Raw genomic sequence first — 19958 nt, 5'->3', positions numbered from 1 at the left:
CATTTCAGATCAAATTATTAACCTTGGTTATCACTGGAATCACATTATAGGTCAAATTATTTACCTTGGTTATCACTGGAATCACATTGTAGGTCAAATTATTTACCTTGGCTATCACTGGAATCACATTATAGGTCAAATTATTTACCTTGGTTATCACTGGAATCACATTTCAGATCAAATTATTAACCTTGGTTATCACTGGAATCACATTATAGGTCAAATTATTTACCTTGGTTATCACTGGAATCACATTATAGGTCAAATTATTTACCTTGGTTATCACTGGAATCACATTACAGTCAAATTATTTACCTTGGTTATCACTGGAATCACATTATAGGTCAAATTGTTTACCTTGGTTATCACTGGAATCACATTACGGTCAAATTATTTACCTTGGTTATCACTGGAATCACATTACAGTCAAATTATTTACCTTGGTTATCACTGGAATCACATTATAGGTCAAATTATTTACCTTGGTTATCACTGGAATCATATGATAGGTCAAATTATGTACCTTGTTTAACACTGGATTAACATTATAGGTCGGATTACACAGACCTATCTGATTTCACCTCACTATTGTGTTTGACAAGTGATCACCTGGTGCTGTTCACTGATAAGTCTACATAAGTAAAACACATCACAAATCGCTCTACATTCATACTATTGCTGAAATATCTACCACACATTGGTCGCCTTGGTTTGCAGAATTATCCCGTAAATTTTAAAACATGAATTGCAGTATTTTTTTTATTTAATAGTTGAGGATCTAAAAATAGTACACACCTAAACCATTAAACACCTTGATCGTCCTTCTATCTTGGAGGGAAGTCACTGTGAAAATCGGCCATTACGAAGGTGTCCCCATTGATCAGGCACATTGTAACAGATAATTGTGTATACTAGTCTGTGACACATTATTCCGGGTCTGTATAGCCTAGAGATTACAAGGAATCACACATACAGTGGATTACTGCTACTGAGGTTGTGTTTAAAACAGGTGATTCTATACCGGAGCTGTTGGATAAAACTATGAAAATGATTTCTGTAAACATACTCATGCGTTTTACTAAGTAGGATGGTTTTATCCATCGGAGCATAGCTTTAACCAATGCTGATAGTGGAAACTTAAGATCACTACCAGAGAATTATAACGGGAATGAGCAGCCACCAATGAAATTGTCTTATTCCTCAAACGTAATTATCCGATAAATACCGGAAATCAGGTCCACATCTAGTCTAGACCACCAATATACTTTTTTTCCAATCATTTAATCCATTTTTACCTCTTTTCTCCAGTTTTAATGAGCTCATGCAGTTTTTGTTTCCAGTTTTGATGATAACTAATAATACCGACTATTTCCAAAATGCTTCTTGGTTCTTAATTTCCACATTAAAGCATGATACAAACCAACTGTTTTAAATGTGACAGCATGAAAACATTTCACTATTTTAACGATGTTTTCTTAATCTGTATTTAATATCTATCTACTATCTGATCCTTTGGTCTATCATATGGTAACACGGAGGTCGTCATTATTCGAGAAAATTCCAGAGTGCGGATGTACCTAAAAACTGTTAGGAACAAGTACCTAAATCTTTCGTTTTGAAGTCCGGTCATGGAACTTTTGTGCAGCAATTTCCGCTGTTTTCAACGTAAATTTGCATCTAGACCATAACACAACGACATAGACATACTCTGCTACATTCAGTTCAGTGTCTATCAGAACAGAATCAGGACGATAGGTTTGTGCGCGATGACCCTGGTGTCGTCTGCTGGTTTATATTTACACTAATTTACGTTTACATTCAAATTGATGTCTCACAGAATCTAGTTATGACTTTCAAAACCTGTGTCTAAATCTTGGGAAATGTGTACACTTATCGACTCTGTTGTCTGCTAACTGTATTAAACACTGGCATTTATTACCGGAAAAACGTCATCATGACTAAGATTATCATGGGCGAGCCACAGAAAGATTTATCGAAGGCGAAAACTTAAAATATTTGTGAGGTTCATTCAGGGAGGGACAGATTTAAGGGATTGCCATTTATATTTCTATTATGATGGTAAAGGGATTCTTTCTGAAATAGTAATTAGATTTACGTCCCTTTCTGTCCACTCCGCCCCGCCCCGCCCCGCCCCGCCCCGCCCCGCCCCGCCCCGCCGACGCTTTTTTTAGTCCAATACAATCCATAAATTCGTTTATAACTAAGTTCTGCAGTAATTGTAATATATAATTTAGCCTAAAATTCAGATTGGATATATATCTACAAACCGGGACTAACTTTTATCAACTATTATACTTTCTTTTACAGATTTCAAAATCAACACATGGCTCTATAGTTGGAAACCTTTATTATAAAGTTTGTCTGTATATACATGATAGATGTATTCTGCTGCTTTGTGACAGGTTCTGAAAATCACTATTTCCCACAGTTTATACGTTAAAGTAACACCAGTAACAGAAGAATTATCGCTTATGGAACATATTAATCATAAAAAAGCTTCCGTCCTGAAATAATGTGCTGCAGTCTGAAAATTCTTTGTATATCGATCGTAAGAAAATAAAACATACTAGCAGCGTAATATATTAACAGAACTATGTACAGGAAGTAAGATATGTACAAACAATGTGATTATATCAATAATTCACTCTTGTTAAGTATCAAAATATTACAAATATACTCGAAAAATTGGATTCCTCTAAAAAACGTACAAGTCAGCGTTTAATCGTATTTTGTTGTTAAGGATACGAAAATGGTTGTACTCAAACGCTGAGAATTGTTTGTATTTTAAAGTCGAGGATTGTAAAATGACAACAAACAATGGTTGTATTCTAACGTCGAGGATTGTAAAGTGACAATAAACAATGGTTGTATTCTAACGTCGAGGTTTGTAAAGTGACAACAAACAATGGTTGTATTCTAACGTCGTGGATTGTAAAGTGACAACAAACAATGGTTGTATTCTAACGTCAAGAATTGTAAAATGACAACAAACAATGGTTGTATTCTAACGTCGAGGTTTGTAAAGTGACAATAAACAATGGTTGTATTCGAACGTCGAGGATTGTAAAATGACAACAAACAATGGTTGTATTCTAACGTCGTGGATTGTAAAATGACAACAAACAATGGTTGTATTCGAACGTCGAGGATTGTAAAATGACAACAAACAATGGTTGTATTCTAACGTCGAGGATTGTAAAATGACAACAAACAATGGTTGTATTCTAACGTCGAGGATTGTAAAGTGACAACAGACAATGGTTGTACTCAAACGCTGAGAATTGTTTGTATTTTAAAGTCGAGGATTGTAAAATGACAACAAACAATGGTTGTATTCTAACGTCGAGGATTGTAAAGTGACAACAAACAATGGTTGTATTCTAACGTCGAGGATTGTAAAGTGACAACAAACAATGGTTGTATTCTAACGTCGAGGTTTGTAAAGTGACAACAGACAATGGTTGTACTCAAACGCTGAGAATTGTTTGTATTTTAAAGTCGAGGATTGTAAAATGACAACAAACAATGGTTGTATTCTAACGTCGAGGATTGTAAAATGACAACAAACAATGGTTGTATTCTAACGTCGAGGATTGTAAAATGACAACAAACAATGGTTGTATTCTAACGTCGAGGATTGTAAAGTGACAACAAACAATGGTTGTATTCTAACGTCGTGGATTGTAAAGTGACAACAGACAATGGTTGTATTCTAACGTCAAGGATTGTAAAATGACAACAAACAATGGTTGTATTCTAACGTCGAGGATTGTAAAATGACAACAAACAATGGTTGTATTCTAACATCGAGGATTGTAAAGTGACAACAAACAATGGTTGTATTCTAACGTCGAGGTTTGTAAAGTGACAACAAACAATGGTTGTATTCTAACGTCGAGGTTTGTAAAGTGACAACAAACAATGGTTGTATTCTAACGTCGAGGTTTGTAAAGTGACAACAAACAATGGTTTGTATTTTAAAGTCGGTTGTAGGTGACAACAAACAATGATGTAAAATGACAACAAACAATGGTTGTATTCTAACGTCGAGGATTGTAAAGTGACAACAAACAATGGTTGTATTCTAACGTCGAGGTTTGTAAAGTGACAACAAACAATGGTTGTATTCTAACGTCGTGGATTAAAAAGTGACAACAAACAATGATTGTATTCTAACGTCGAGGTTTGTAATGTGACAACAGACAATGGTTGTATTCTAACGTCAAGGATTGTAATGTGACAACAAACAATGGTTGTATTCTAACGTCGAGGTTTGTAAAGTGACAACAAACAATGGTTGTATTCTAACGTCGAGGTTTGTAAAGTGACAACAAACAATGGTTGTATTCTAACGTCGAGGATTGTAAAGTGACAATAAACAATGAGTGTATTCTAACGTCGAGGATTAGACAACAAACAATGGTGTTTGTATTTTAAAGTCAACAAACAATGGTTGTATTGTTTGTAAAATGACAACAAACAATGGTTGTATTCTAACGTCGAGGATTGTAAAGTGACAACAAACAATGGTTGTATTCTAACGTCGAGGATTGTAAAGTGACAACAAACAATGGTTGTATTCTAACGTCGAGGTTTGTAAAGTGACAACAAACAATGGTTGTATTCTAACGTCGAGGATTGTAAAATGACAACAAACAATGGTTGTATTCTAACGTCGAGGTTTGTAAAGTGACAACAAACAATGGTTGTATTCTAACATCGAGGATTGTAAGTGACAACAAACAATGGTTGTATTCTAACGTCGATGTTTGTAAAGTGACAACAAACAATGGTTGTATTCTAACGTCGAGAATTGTAAAGTGACAACAAGCAATGGTTGTAATACAATTTCGAGAGGACGAAGGCGACAACAGACTATGGTTGTACTCTAACGTCGAGGTTTGTAAAGTGACAACAACCAATGGTTGTAATATAATTTCGAGAGGACAAAAGCGACAACAAGAAATGGTTTTTAATTATAGAAACATACGCAGAAAATCATTGAAACACTTTGAGTAATTACCTCTGCCCTACGCCGTTTATTGAATATTTTCCATTTGCTAGGAAAACATCCATTGTAAGACGAGAAATGGTACCGAGGCTTTAAAGCATGAACAAAGAAGAGATTGGACGATTAAGCAGACTGTTAAACACGTGATAAGATCCCAATGACGTCTATATTTAGGGATTGATGTCAAAGTTATTCGGTACGAAGGCTCGTTCTTTAGAAGTGTGACGCAGTTCCGTTAAATAAGCAACTTTACATCAGGATTAATACCAAAGATAAAGGCACCGAAAACTGCAGTGCGAAACTTTGCTAACGAAGCTTGACCGCAATTTCAACTACAGAACATTTTTACCGTTAAGAATAAGGCATTTGAAATGAATAGACTTTTGAGAACACAACAGTCAAGGTGTTTTTCCTGTTTTCAACAGATAGATGCATTGTCTTTTTTCAGGTTCTTCATCATCAACAAAGGAAGTGAATGTAAATCTTTAAAAAAACTCGGTTGGTTAGAGCTTTGATTTCGGAATTTCAGGTCAGAAATATAAGGCATGGACCGGTCTATGTTATTATAGTAAGTTAGCTATTAAACACGTGTACAGAAATCAGGTATACTCTAAACATTACAGAAGGCCAAGCTAACGGTCGAAATAAAGACTTGTATCCCCAGCACTGGATAATCACTAACATCTGGTATCTACACGTAGTGTTTCATATTAAGGTGACATATTAAAGTGTAAGTATATCTAAGGTGGGGACTTATAATGGCCCAGGAAGCCAAAACAACAGCTTGTAGGTGCTGTTGACAGACTCTGTAGTCGTACGTTTACAAATAGCCATTTAAGTCTAAACATCTATATACACAAGAATAAAGCACCATTTCTGTGCCAAAAATGAAAAATAATGTGTTTTTATTATGGAAATGTTACAATATAGTTTCTTTATTTTTTAAAGAAAACTAAACATGAACATCCTGATAACAGGTTAGATATCATATATACAAAGCATGATGTCACAATTTTGAATATATTGAGAACAGGAGATAAAACGGTGATGGGTTTTGAGAAAGAACACTCTCGTTTAACATAAAGCGAAATTTTCTGAAGGTCAAAGATACAACTTCCTATTGGTGTCCATTTAATTACGTGCTAAAACACATCTTCAAACAAGTTGACCAAAATTATGATTAGGAGTTATGTGCAAAATAATCGGAATTGATTGACAATATTGCTATGTATCTTTATAAGGAAAGTGAGGAAATGGGAAAATCTGTTTTGGGTTGAAGTATTGTAAAGTGAACTAAGAACTGAAATGTTTACACTTGGTCTTATTAGTACAAACGGACTGTCACCTACACTAATATCCCTCTGTGAAATTTCAACTTTCAAAATGGTCGTCATGTTCCCTGATAACCACAAAAATCAATGTCTTACAACAGTTGAATCAATATTCTAACAAGAATGCTAAATGATAGATTTAAGCTGGTTTACACATTAAACCTTACCTTGAATCCAATAATGCTTCTCAGTCTTGGAATCTAATTGATCATGTCAGTGTTGGTTACATCGTATAGTAATGTAGTTCTAATTGTACAAGTCAATCATACCTAATGCCATGAAGATGACAGTTGGTAGCAAAATCTACATTACTTGAGGTTTGTCTTAAACCTTTTGACGTTTGAATGCAAATTCCAAAATTATGTAATATCCTAAATAGTACAGGATGGTGGCTATTTCGTTATAGCAGTACCACTGCATCTCCAACCTATGGTATTTACATGTCAAAGTTTATTCGATTTCCATGGGCCTGTCGATCACGATTTTCACGCAAGAAGTCAACTGACTGACAAACCCGTAACACAAGGGTTCAAAAGATGCAGGTTAATGAAAATTATGAGAAAGTTTTATGGCTGCCATTGTGATCTCATCGAGAAATATTCTATTTCTTTGTGAAATATGAAGCAGGACGTATTTGTTTATCATTAGTCTGCCTGCTGGTTCCGTTGTTGTATACCTTGTTCTCATAAGAGAACGTGACATTACATACTTGAATTAACCATGGCGAGTGGCGTCGATGAAGCAGAAGACGCTTACTCTTCCGGAACACCTGGTCTTATTCTTCATGTACTTTTTCAGGAATCTCCGTGTAAATATTTCCTTTGTTCTTACGTTGCCCTAGTTTTATGGAATTAGAGTTTAAACTATGATTATGTTGCCATGTTGGTATTTTCTTGATGTTTATTGTATACTTTACTATTTGTATTAATGTTTTATATCTGTAATGGTCACCGTCCTGACCTAACGTTTGATTGTTAGATACTACCATGATTTCAGACAGACAAACTGTATGTTGATGTAGCATAACTTGTAAGCATTTTTATTAAGCAAGTTCATTGTGGCCGATGATAAAACATTAAAGGGTTATGGTGTGGGAATCACCCCGTCGTTTCTTTAATAAACACTAATGACAAAGTGTGTACAACGAATAAAGAAATAATTTCTCTTAGAACACATAATCCTTGTATAATTTGTTAATCCTCGGACACACAAGTATTGCCTTTAACCGTATCTTATATTGTATTAACCCTTTATCAGCACCATGGCTGATTTTTACATCTCCAGATAACGCCAACTGCTATGAAAGAAATGCACTCTGAGATACCGACGTTCTCATGTAGTATCATAAAAAGTAATTTTCAATTCTCTAGAATTGTATATAAGTTTTCGAAATCATATTCATTAAAAAAAGATACAGATGATATTTGATCTATAATTCCAGAAGAACTTAAGGTTTTTGCCTGGTCTCTCTAATTGATACATACTGTTAACGTGTAATCTATGACTTAGTGTTCCGTGACCAGCTTCCTGCCTTCAAGCACATCAAGGAAGATCTTATTCTGAAGATAAAATTTCCGATTTAACATCTAACAAACAAAAAGTATAGGCGTGATAAGCTGAATATTAAATTATCTTATTATACATGTAATTAGAATGTTCCTAGAGTTGAGGCCAAAAACACAGACAAATGGAAGGCTTGTCGACCACTGATCATTATCAATACCACTACTTCATGGTTGACGTCGGCAAAGCGGTTAACTTTCAACAAGTTTAATCATTATCGTGAATATCAAATCATGTCAAGAATAAACCAATTGCCCTTCTGTACACGATATCATCAAAATATTTAAAGTCCTTCTGTACACGATATCATCAAAATATTTAAAGTCCTTCTGTACACGATATCATCAAAATATTTAAAGTCCTTCTGTACACGATATCATCAAAATATTTAAAGTCCTTCTGTACACGATATCATCAAAATATCAAAATATTTAAAGTCCTTCTGTACACGATGTCATCAAAATATTTAAAGTCCTTCTGTACACGATATCATCAAAATATTTAAAGTCCTTCAATACAAGACATCATCAAAATATTTAAAGTCCTTCTGTACACGATATCATCAAAATATTTAAAGTCCTTCTGTACACGATGTCATCAAAATATTTAAAGTCCTGTACACGATATCATCAAAATATTTAAAGTCCTTCTGTACACGATGTCATCAAAATATTTAAAGTCCTTCTGTACACGATATCATCAAAATATCTGAAGTCCTTCTGTACACGATGTCATCAAAATATTTAAAGTCCTTCTGTACACGATGTCATCAAAATATTTAAATTCCTGTACACGATATCATCAAAATATTTAAAGTCCTTCTGTACACGATGTCATCAAAATATTTAAATTCCTGTACACGATATCATCAAAATATTTAAAGTCCTTCTGTACACGATGTCATCAAAATATTTAAAGTCCTTCTGTACACGATATCATCAAAATATTTAAAGTCCTTCTGTACACGATGTCATCAAAATATTTAAAGTCCTGTACACGATATCATCAAAATTAAAGTCCTTCTGTACACGATATCGTCAAAATATTTAAAGTCCTTCTGTACACGATGTCATCAAATTATTTAAAGTCCTTCTGTACACGATGTCATCAAAATATTTAAAGTCCTTCTGTACACGATGTCATCAAAATATTTAAAGTCCTTCAATACAAGACATCATCAAAATATTTAAAGTCCTTCTGTACACGATGTCATCAAAATATTTAAAGTCCTTCTGTACACGATATCATCAAAATATTTAAAGTCCTTCTGTACACGATGTCATCAAAATATTTAAAGTCCTTCTGTACACGATATCATCAAAATATTTAAAGTCCTTCTGTACACGATGTCATCAAAATATTTAAAGTCCTTCTGTACACGATATCATCAAAATATTTAAAGTCCTTCTGTACACGATGTCATCAAAATATTTAAAGTCCTTCTGTACACGATATCGTCAAAATATTTAAAGTCCTTCTGTACACGATGTCATCAAAATATTTAAAGTCCTTCTGTAACGAATCATCAAAATATTTAAAGTCCTTCTGTACACGATGTCATCAAAATATTTAAAGTCCTTCTGTACACGATATCATCAAAATATTTAAAGTCCTGTACACGATATCGTCAAAATATTTAAAGTCCTTCAATACAAGACATCATCAAAATATTTTAAGTCCTTCAATACAAGACATCATCAAAATATTTAAAGTCCTTATGTACACGATATCATCAAAATATTTACCATTAGTTTTCTCAGTGATATATAGAATGAAGGCTTGTTCAAGACACACAAGTGAATAACACCTTTCAATGCAAATGTAGAATTAGATACAGTAGAGACAGATAATGAATTAAACTACGTCAGCTGTTTCTTTCCTCAGAGACTAATAAGTGATGGTTAGACTTAAATGTTGAAACTAATGAGGCGACTAAGGAAAATCTAAATTGATCAAAATAAACGTTACACAAACACACTGGAGGTATAGTATCTCTAAGATTTAAAAATCCATCAGAAAGAGTGTGTAGGAAATGTACATAATTTCTAATGTATAATCTTTTTTATTAATGTATTATCTTTTTGATTTGATGTCAGTGCTAAAACTATATAGGTAAGTGACATCTGTTATATTCTAAGGACATTGAATAACAATTGTCTGGTATCAGTCCCTTCACCAGACAATATCATACTATAAAATCGCGGTACAGTCCATACATCTATTACGAGAATATAAAGGATGTCTATATTTTCCAGGTGTGTGGAACCGTTGCTGTTTGTGGCAGTCACTACAGACTATGCTTGATTATCAGACAATATTTTAATTTCTTTCTCTGGTTAATTGTACATTGTTGGGAGTTTCCAATTGTTACCTGATCAGTCTGATGATCATTTTCCACGAAGACATAGCCTATAGAATTTGCTTTCCGTCATTTGGATTTTCTTCATTTGCCTACTAGACTTCAAAATTGAGGCCCTTAACAAAACTGGTAAGTCCTACAAGGACGAAACATCTGTATGATGCAGTTTGTTTCATTGTTAACACTAGTGTATCTAACTCTTAATTTGTATAAAAAGGGTTATTATCTTGTATTCGATATTTAAATGAAAAGCCTTGAAATCTTGATGACGAACAGGTATTGTGTCTAACTCTCTCTGTATAAATGAAAGAAGTCGGATTGCACTGATCTGTCAATCAAATACGAAAAGTGATGAATGATTGAAGAGTTCATGATAAGACGGACTAAAATACTTTTTGTTTACTACAAGAACAACGGAGGAAACACTAATGTATCAACATAATCTCTACAAGATATTAACTTCTAATGAAAGAATGGTCTACATTATCCATTAATGCTTTCACAATGGATGTCTTACGGTTAAACCAAGCAATTATTCACAGTGTAGAGAATGTCTTACGACTAAACCAAGCAATTATTCACAGTGTAGAGGGTGTCTTACGACTAAACCAAGCAATTATTCACAGTGTAGAGAATGTCTTACGGTTAAACCAAGCAATTATTCACAGTGTAGAGGATATCTTACGATTAAACCAAGCAATTATTCACAGTGTAGAGAATGTCTTACGACTAAACCAAGCAATTATTCACAGTGTAGAGAATGTCTTACGATTAAACCACGAAATTATTTACAATGGAGAGGGTGTCTTACGATTAAACCACGAGATTATTTACAATGGAGAGGGTGTCTTACGATTAAACCACGAGATTATTTACAATGGAGAGGGTGTCTTAAACCACGAGATTAAACCACGAAGCAATTATTAGAGAAGTGTGAGGGTCATTTTCAAAATGGAGAGGATGTCTTACGATTAAACCACGAAATTATTTACAATGTAGAGGGTGTCTTACGATTAAACCACGAGATTATTTACAATGGAGAGGGTGTCTTACGATTAAACCACGAGATTATTTACAATGGAGAGGGTGTCTTACGATTAAACCACGAACATTTTCAAAATGGAGAGGATGTCTTACGATTAAACCACGAAATTATTTACAATGTAGAGAATGTCTTACGACTAAACCAAGCAATGCAATCATTCTCAGTGTAGAGGATGACTTACGATTAAACCACGAAATTATTTACAATGGAGAGGGTGTCTTACGATTAAACCACGAGATTATTTACAATGGAGAGGGTGTCTTACGATTAAACCACAAACACTTTTAAAATAGTGAGAATACATTTTGATAAAAACACGAAATCTTTTAAAAATGAAAGAATGAATGGCTATCTAATCTAACAAGTCTAAGGCTTAACATCTAGAGGATGTCTTGTGAAAAAAAGGGCCATGAACATTTCATGTATGAACCCTAGCGGTTCATTTTAGGGTATGTTAAATTCATTCATCTTACAAATGTTTTAGATAAAAGTACGAATATTAAATGGATTCTCAAAATATAATAATTATATCTAGTGGTGCTCCACGGAGATTTCTGTATAACCAAATACTTGAAGCCTGATGTATTGCGTACGTGTGTACTTAAATGATACCATCGACAGTTAGTTTTTTTTCAAAGATAGTTTCTTCTTTGTAGACAAAATTGAATAAGTGGATCACTTTACTTTAAACATGGTTAGCATAAATAGTCATGTAAGATATTTTCGTGTTCCAAAATTACAGATAATTACAACAGTCCCGTTTCATTGGACCAGAATCTAATCTGGTTTTATAATATCAGTGTTATGAATATTAGATAATGTTTGAAATATTAGCTCCAGTCCGGGAACGACTGAGGAAGGATATTCAGATAAAAACGTAATATATTGAGGATGTCCGATACCTGCACTATACCACGAGCGTATCCAGCTAGCAGTAAAGAAAGGACTTGTCACTAGCTCGGATATACCAGTAGTTTGACGGAGATGATATCGTACTCCAGGTATCTTTTCTATAAGTAGTTTACTAGAAATGTAGAATAGCTTGTTAAGATAAATTTAATAATAAGTTACTAATTTGTGGGGTATATTTCCTTAAGATATTAAAAGTTATATTACTTATTGAACAGTTCGGCTATTAATGCAGCTCCGCATCTACTGGTGTATTTTTACACATTTTTTTTTTTTATCAATTTTTGATTTTCTTCAGGAACATCCTAAAACTCTTCATGTGCCCTACTCCACTGACGAGTCCGAAAATGACGCAGTTTAATTCACATTGTCCATTTAATATAATCAGCAGGGTTGGGCATAAAGTCCGTTATTGTCAAATAGGAAAATCGTCTTTATTATCGATTAGATTTAATTGATTTTCTCTAGAATATCGTTTTCGTTTTCAGTTTTTAAAAGGTTGTTATTGTTTTTATTATTTCTGCCTTAAGTCATTTTGTCAGTGCAATGAATATCAAATTTCACTATATCATCCCTGTGTCATTGTATATTACATAACAGGATTTATAAAGAATAAATTTTAAAACATAATTTTGTGTTTAAATTCTTAGTTTTTAAGGATCCATCTGATCATTTAAAATGTTTTTTTTTTAACTTGTTACGAAGAATTTATTACCGTTTTGTAAATAATAAAAGTCAGGGACTTAACCAATTTACAGGGGAAGAACTTCTTATCAATAATTTTATTGCTGACAGTCGTATGTAGAGATTCATGAGAGTTATGCGCCCCTGTTACAGATCTGGTCTTAAACGAATGGAAAACATAAAGTGTTACTTCTACATGTTTCTTACTAAACAATATAGCAGTTTATCATCTTTTTATCTCCCTTTTTATCATATTTGTGTCTTAATTGGAAGCGTGTGTACTTGTGTCCTCAGCACAGTTCGCTGAGATTGCTGGCTGTAAAAGTTTGACATTTGAGTCTGCGGGGTTTGCCATAACCCAAAATGTCATCACTGAATCTTAACGAGTAGTGACACCGACTAGTAATTTATACACATTTACTCAGCGTTCTTTTTTTTAGATTATCTTAGATCCACCATTTACCAAACTAATAACGGGATTAGCCCACTTCTGTATATCAACATGTTTATTTTGGATGATTGTTAATTTTCCTTGTCCCATCACCCTTCAAAATGGGCACTTCGTTAGTCCGGTTACTTTATTTCTAGAAGGACTACATAGCTAAATATAATTCAGTTCTATCGAACATTGTGTTGTTTTTATTATTAAGTCGGTTATTAAAGGGTTTTAAACTTATGATTGTTTTCTACAATCCCTTCTTACAGTGACTTTTCCCTACATAGATGTATCGGCATTACGCGTAACGTTATGATGAATTGTCTATAAATAGCATTATCTCTATGCCTGATCGTATACACTATGTTTTTAGAGGTCATCGTTATCACACATAAAGCCAAGGTTAATTCAACACGTAAGATGGTTAGCGTTAATAAAAACCAAACTCATAAATCAGTTTATCAAATAATTTCATCAAAGTTTCTGACATGTATATGGCCTTTCATGCTGATTAACTGTTAACGTAGATGTGTTTAGGCTCCGTTTGAATGGCCATAAATAAACACTTGTGTGGGTACTGTTAAAAGGAATGTACAAAAAACGATATGTCGCACCTTTTATTGCAACGTTTGAAAAATTAAAACAGGTCAACCAGAAGGAACATTTTTAGCTGCCATGGTATGAAGTGACAGTGCCTTAAGCTATGGAGATGGTTCCGTCGTTCGTCCTTCAACTGATCATTGATATTTGACTAGGAGGTATCTTGGTTTAAAGACTAAGGGCAATTATGTTTAAGAATCTTTAACGGCGCCAACCCAGCAGGTACCAAAGGTGGAGCATTAATGACCTTGGACTATTTTCAAGGTCACGTATGTCAAATGTTTATAAACTTTTAAGAGTCTTCTTAATTTGCAGAAGACCCAGAGTCCTAATGTTTTACAACACAGTACCTGGCTTGGACATCTGAAAAGTTTTCACTTAAAAATGATATAATGACCTTGACCTCTTTTCAAGACCACTTATGAATCTTCTTTCCGACTTCTAGGATACCCAGAGTCCTGATGCTTTGCCAGCAGTTACGTAGAATGGAGTGTTGCAGAGTTTGATTACATATATGACCTTCAAATATTATAAAGGTCACAGTGGTTCATCTCATGTTCTATAATATTTGCTCAGTAAGTTCTTAGCATAGATTGCTATGAAGTTTCATCATATGGATAATCAACCTATTTTCAAGGTCATTGTGGTCAGTTTTGTCTAAATCGTTTCAGACGTATTTCTGAATACAGGAGATTCATATTCCTGATAACCTGCAAGTAGGTAGCAGGAATATACTGCTACAGTTTTTTCTCGAATGGATAATAATTAGGTTTACGGGGGTTAAGTTTGCTAAAACAGAACACACATTTCATGAAAACCTGAGTATGCACAAATACAAGCAAGATATCTCAATTCTAATGTACAATGTGATCTTGTGTTAGGATCACAGAACACAAGATGATTCTTTTGATATCATTGCTCTAATATCAACATGAGCAAGACAGGCCCTATGTGCCTCTTGTTGTGCAACCGATTCAACATAAGAATTCGGTGTATCATATGCACTGTAGATCAAGGTTGTGTTCGACAACATCTTTCCATAAATCATCAGTATATATCTGTATTAATCTTATAAAAGTAACTGTAATCTTCTAAATGTTTGACCTTGATTGTATGTAATCAAGCTGATAAATCAAAGATAGACTCTAAAGAAAACTCCTGTTTTATGTTTTAGAGGTACACACAGTAACTTGGTGCACTTATCGTTAAGATAATAAAAGACTTTCTCAGTTCTGATGGTTTATTGACGAATCCTCTTATACAGATTTCGATCTAAACACTGCTACATCTGTATTCATTACGTGAAGAAACTCCACATATTGTGTGTATTGGTCTAGCTGAATTGATGTTGTACTTCTCCTCCCGGCAGCTTATCTAAAGACAAGTCTAATAATTGTGATATCAGATAGAGATTCCTTCCAAATAGCTGTATTATATAACAATATGTCGACACATTTCACGTGGATATTAACTAATGGTGGTGTTATATTGATTTAATTGGACATAAAAATATCTGCATTATCAGACTGTATGACAATTAATTAAATGCCAAAAGAGCATGGATCTATTTATTATCGTAAATATAAACAACGGCATATTGAAAAAAAAATTTCCACAGAAGATAACGGTATTCTGCTGAGTAAGCACGTGATTTGCATGTTCATATGCATGAGCTTGTGAATTGTTGAACATGTCTGGACGCTATTATTTCCTCATAAACACGTGATATCAGGTAAGCGTATTGACTAAATTAAATACTGTATATTGAATTAATTCAAATAACCCTAACCTTAATTCATTAGAATAGTGGTACATTTAAGAATATGTTCATGTACTTAACTTACATAATTTATACAATATTGGAAATATAATGAAATTTGTGTCATTTTTGTTAGTGCACCTTAAAACCCGGTTTCTGGCAATTTAATTTTCCTTAGTTGCCTCCTAGGTTTCGTCAATTTAAGTCATATATGACCATCATTGACACGCCTAAAAGGACTTCTTTATTCGATTTCTGTCTAATTCTAAATTTGTAAAGATGTTATTCACGTGTGTTTTGTACAATCTTGTTTATGTACCTATCATGTAACTATTACTTAAATACGTACCATTTGTAAGCAGCATTGATCTGTGTTACCATTAATCAATTTTAACGACATATTTGTAATAGTGAGAAACACGATTACAACATTTTTATTAAGATATTATATCCAATTTCGCAGAACTCATTAAATTTGAATTTGCATAGAACCGAAATTCTTATTGGGAATTTATTCAAGTTTATTAATTTAGCCAAACTATTTCAATGTCTTTCTTTATAAATTATAAATCTATAAATTTCACAACAAGGAATCCGATGTTTCTGTGAAAACAAGTCTATGTTCAAAATTTTAAAGTACAAGTTGATGTTTAATCTTGTACACGTTTTCTATAGGAAAAAAACCCATTAGAATTATAAAAAAATGCTTCTCAACTTTTTCAGAGGACAGTGCCACAAGATACCACTTGCCACACTATCGACAGCTGACGGGTAAGTTAAATGAATGATGTATTTGATTTAAGATTTCGTAAGTTACTAACATGTACAGTGACTGGTTGCAAAGGAGAATCTGAATACCTAGAGCAAATTCAATATTGAGAAAATGCTTTCTGTATGATTTTTTCCGGGGAAAATCCGCTTTGCCCAATATTTTATTGCACCTAGACGGGTAATTAATAAACAGTGAACGTTTAACATAACCTAATTTAATTTTTTTAGTTTAATAGGTGGAAAAATTAACTATTAAAGGGTCACGTTCAAATTGATTATTTCTAATACTAGTACTTTGTACTTAATTTTTGTCATTCTGAGACAACCTAGCCCCAGTGTTACGAATCTTTGTCATTCTGAGACAACCTAGCCTCAGTGTTACGAATCTTTGTGATTCTGAGACAACCTAGCCCCAGTGTCACGAATCTTTGTCATTCTGAGACAACCAAGCCCCAGTGTCACGAATCTTCCTTAACTTTAGGAATTTTAATTAGCTAAAATTGCTCATATGAAAGCATTACAGTGAAACTTCCTTAAACTCAGTTTTTTCCTAAACTTATGTAACGTAGTTGTATGAGATTATCTATAGAATTATCTAACCTCATAATATGCCTTTCCTGAAAATAAGCCTGTAGATTCTTATATGAATAAACCTACATTTGCATACTATTAAATGAAATAAATCTTATTTTCGAGTTTTCAGGATACATCCTCAAGAACTTGAAGTTCCACCATTACACTACCAAATTTGTTAATCAATATAGGTATATTTCACTTCTGTTAACTTTCAATTATCCTGATATTAACACACCAGTTCATAATGTTTACCAAACTATATGTCACAACTGGGCTCACTGTAATCCAAACACCAATAAATTTTCACATGAGCAATCGTTATTTATGATGTAAAACAAAGACGGATATTCTGACGAAAAAAGGGAAAAAATACATATCAATGACCGATGTTTCAACTTCAAAACGAATAATTAACTGACCCTTCATTGCTCCTTGCTTCATGTGCGACTCATGTCCTTTCCTACGTATTTGGGTTTTTATTACGTTATTCAAATTTTCATTTGTTTTCAGAGTAACGTGCTAAAAATGAGTATGGAAGACCTTTCAGAGTTATCGCGAAACAAAAGCCCCGGATGTGTTCCCCGTTTGTCCCGTCCTCTTGGGCCCCTCGAGACCATGTACCACCTCTATCACCAGCGAGGAATGGACCTTATAGTCCAGCTCATGTCTCTCAGGACGTGCGCGCCAGTGACTCAACTCAATGTCAGACAAGCGCTTGTATTTCTGATGAAGAAGCATCCTATTTTGCGTATGTGTATTCGAAGAAACAAGTGTAGAGACAGTGTTTGTTACAATTTCCTAGAAATGGGTAAGTGTACGATGGATCTACGGGTGACGAAGAATACCAACCACGAGGAAATCCTCGCCAACGCCCTGCGTTTATCATTTGATTACGAAAATGGACCTCTTTGGAGAATCATTTTTGTTGATCCAGATATTAAAGCAAGCACAAACGTAGAAACCCCTCCTTTAAACCACAGTTTGGTGTTCGCCTTTAGCTGCCATCATGCCATTGCTGATGGGATTTATCTACAGAAGATATACACAGATTTTATAGAACTTATTCACCTTATTCAGAATGGGCGTTTCAGTGCATTATCGGCAATGAAGAAGTCACTGTTTTTGCCACCGATAGAAAATATTCTACCTGTAATATTTCCTGACGACAGAGTCGAACGACGTCCTCGACAAAGAAAAAATAGCGGTATATTCATGCAAACAGGTGGCGATGCTAATGCGCAAACGACACGCTCGTGCACAGGAAAGTCTATTCAAGCACTTGATGCCTATAACAACAGCTGCCACTCTGAAATTTCAAATCTTGTTAACACACATAAACAATCCACTGGCAACATCAGATTCAAATTTACAGAGGGGCATTCCAGGAAATTTTTACTGAGCAACAAGGAGAATCACGTGACTGTGACGTCATCTTGTATCATCGCGGCCTGTATGTCCTTAGCCCGGTTGCTGGAGCCAACCCTCCCTGTTGACATTGATCGCCTGGTAGTTCCTGTTGAAATCATGGTCAACCTCAGGCGCTACGTTACAGATCAAACAATGTTCGAGGACTATCCCGGATGTGCTGCAATTCATATTCCTTTAACTATTTCCGTTCCTCTGCGACGTGCGCACAAACAGTCTGCAATGAACTTCTGGAATCTTTCCGAGCAATGCGCAGACAAAATTTCTGATATCGTGTCAACCGGGAAACCTATCGAAATAATGAAGGAGGAAGCAGAGAATGAATTAAGGGAACAGCCAGTAAGAGGGAAATCCCCTTTTGTGATATGCCTTACAAACCTCTCCAGGGTTGACGATATGGTAAAACCGGAACTGAAAAAAAACTTCAGACTGGTTTCGTTTCCAAGTCTGACGAGGATAGCAGTGGACGATATGCCGATATTTTTCATAAATATTTTCACCCTTAATAAGGAACTGAACGTGAACATTGGCTATTGTGCCAACTACACTTCCAGACAGACAGCAGCGCGGTATGCTTGGTTCTATAGTGACGTCATATGTCAACACAGCAAACTTTAATTAAAGGTTTTATATTTGGTCTTTGTGAATTGTCTCCCTTTAATATTGCTACATTGAAATACAGTGTTGATTGTGTCAGCGTGTTAAAAGCTAATAATAACAAATATAAGTAAATATCGATATGTCAACAGAATCATAATTCACACTCTAATTCGGCGGACTTCGGGCATTATAATGAATTAAAGAAAAATAATATGACCAGCTGCTTTGGAAGAGTAAGCGTCTTCTGCTTTGACACCTGTGATGGAAATTTTGGTCAATCCAAGTAAGTAATGTCCAATGCAGAATAGATATAAAACAACGGAATCACCAGGTTTTCTAACAAGTCTCAAACACGTCCAGTTTCATTGGAAACTGAAAATCATAACAGTTATCATAAAGCATGGTAGAAAACTGATGATTTCAGGTTAGGAATAAGAGTCGAATAGAAGAGTCTGTTTTGTCTTTGATTTCCACTTCTGGTGAGTGTATACAATGGACGTGGTCAATATATATATATATATATATATAGATATTTAAAGACGTCATCAATACCTTAAAGGTTAAATTGATTCAGACAGACTTTACAAAGTTTTTATGACCTGTTTTGCTGATCTCTTCGATAAATCCATGACAGGATATTCCATAATACTTGATCAACCTTGACCTGCATGTAAAGAACAGTGTACACTTATTGATCACATTGTATATACTGGTGTTCTACTGATCAATTTGTTTTTACAGTTTTCAGTAATTGTAGGTGTGCTCTTTATCACTGGGTGTATACTTTCACATCCAAGATATGAATCATCAAATCCGACAGAGTTGATAGTTTCACTGTAAATGCAGTGATCGGATTTGTAAAAAATCA

General features: G+C 34.3%; 1 protein-coding gene across 1 annotated transcript; it reads left to right on the top strand.

Moving 5' to 3' along the window:
* The first annotated feature begins 17590 nt into the window (after positions 1–17590).
* Positions 17591–19108, top strand: LOC132547011 (uncharacterized). Its single transcript, XM_060210744.1, has one exon. It carries the CDS (start codon positions 17591–17593, stop codon positions 19106–19108), a length of 1518 nt encoding a protein of 505 aa, XP_060066727.1.
* Positions 19109–19958: the final 850 nt, after the last annotated feature.

Source organism: Ylistrum balloti, unplaced genomic scaffold (assembly GCF_031769215.1).
Source record: "Ylistrum balloti isolate Yb309-2 unplaced genomic scaffold, AGI_CSIRO_Ybal_v1 Utg369926, whole genome shotgun sequence".
Lineage (NCBI taxonomy): Eukaryota > Metazoa > Mollusca > Bivalvia > Pectinida > Pectinidae > Ylistrum > Ylistrum balloti.
The sequence above is the reverse complement of the archived record's forward strand: the minus strand, read 5'-3'. Positions and strand labels throughout refer to the sequence as shown.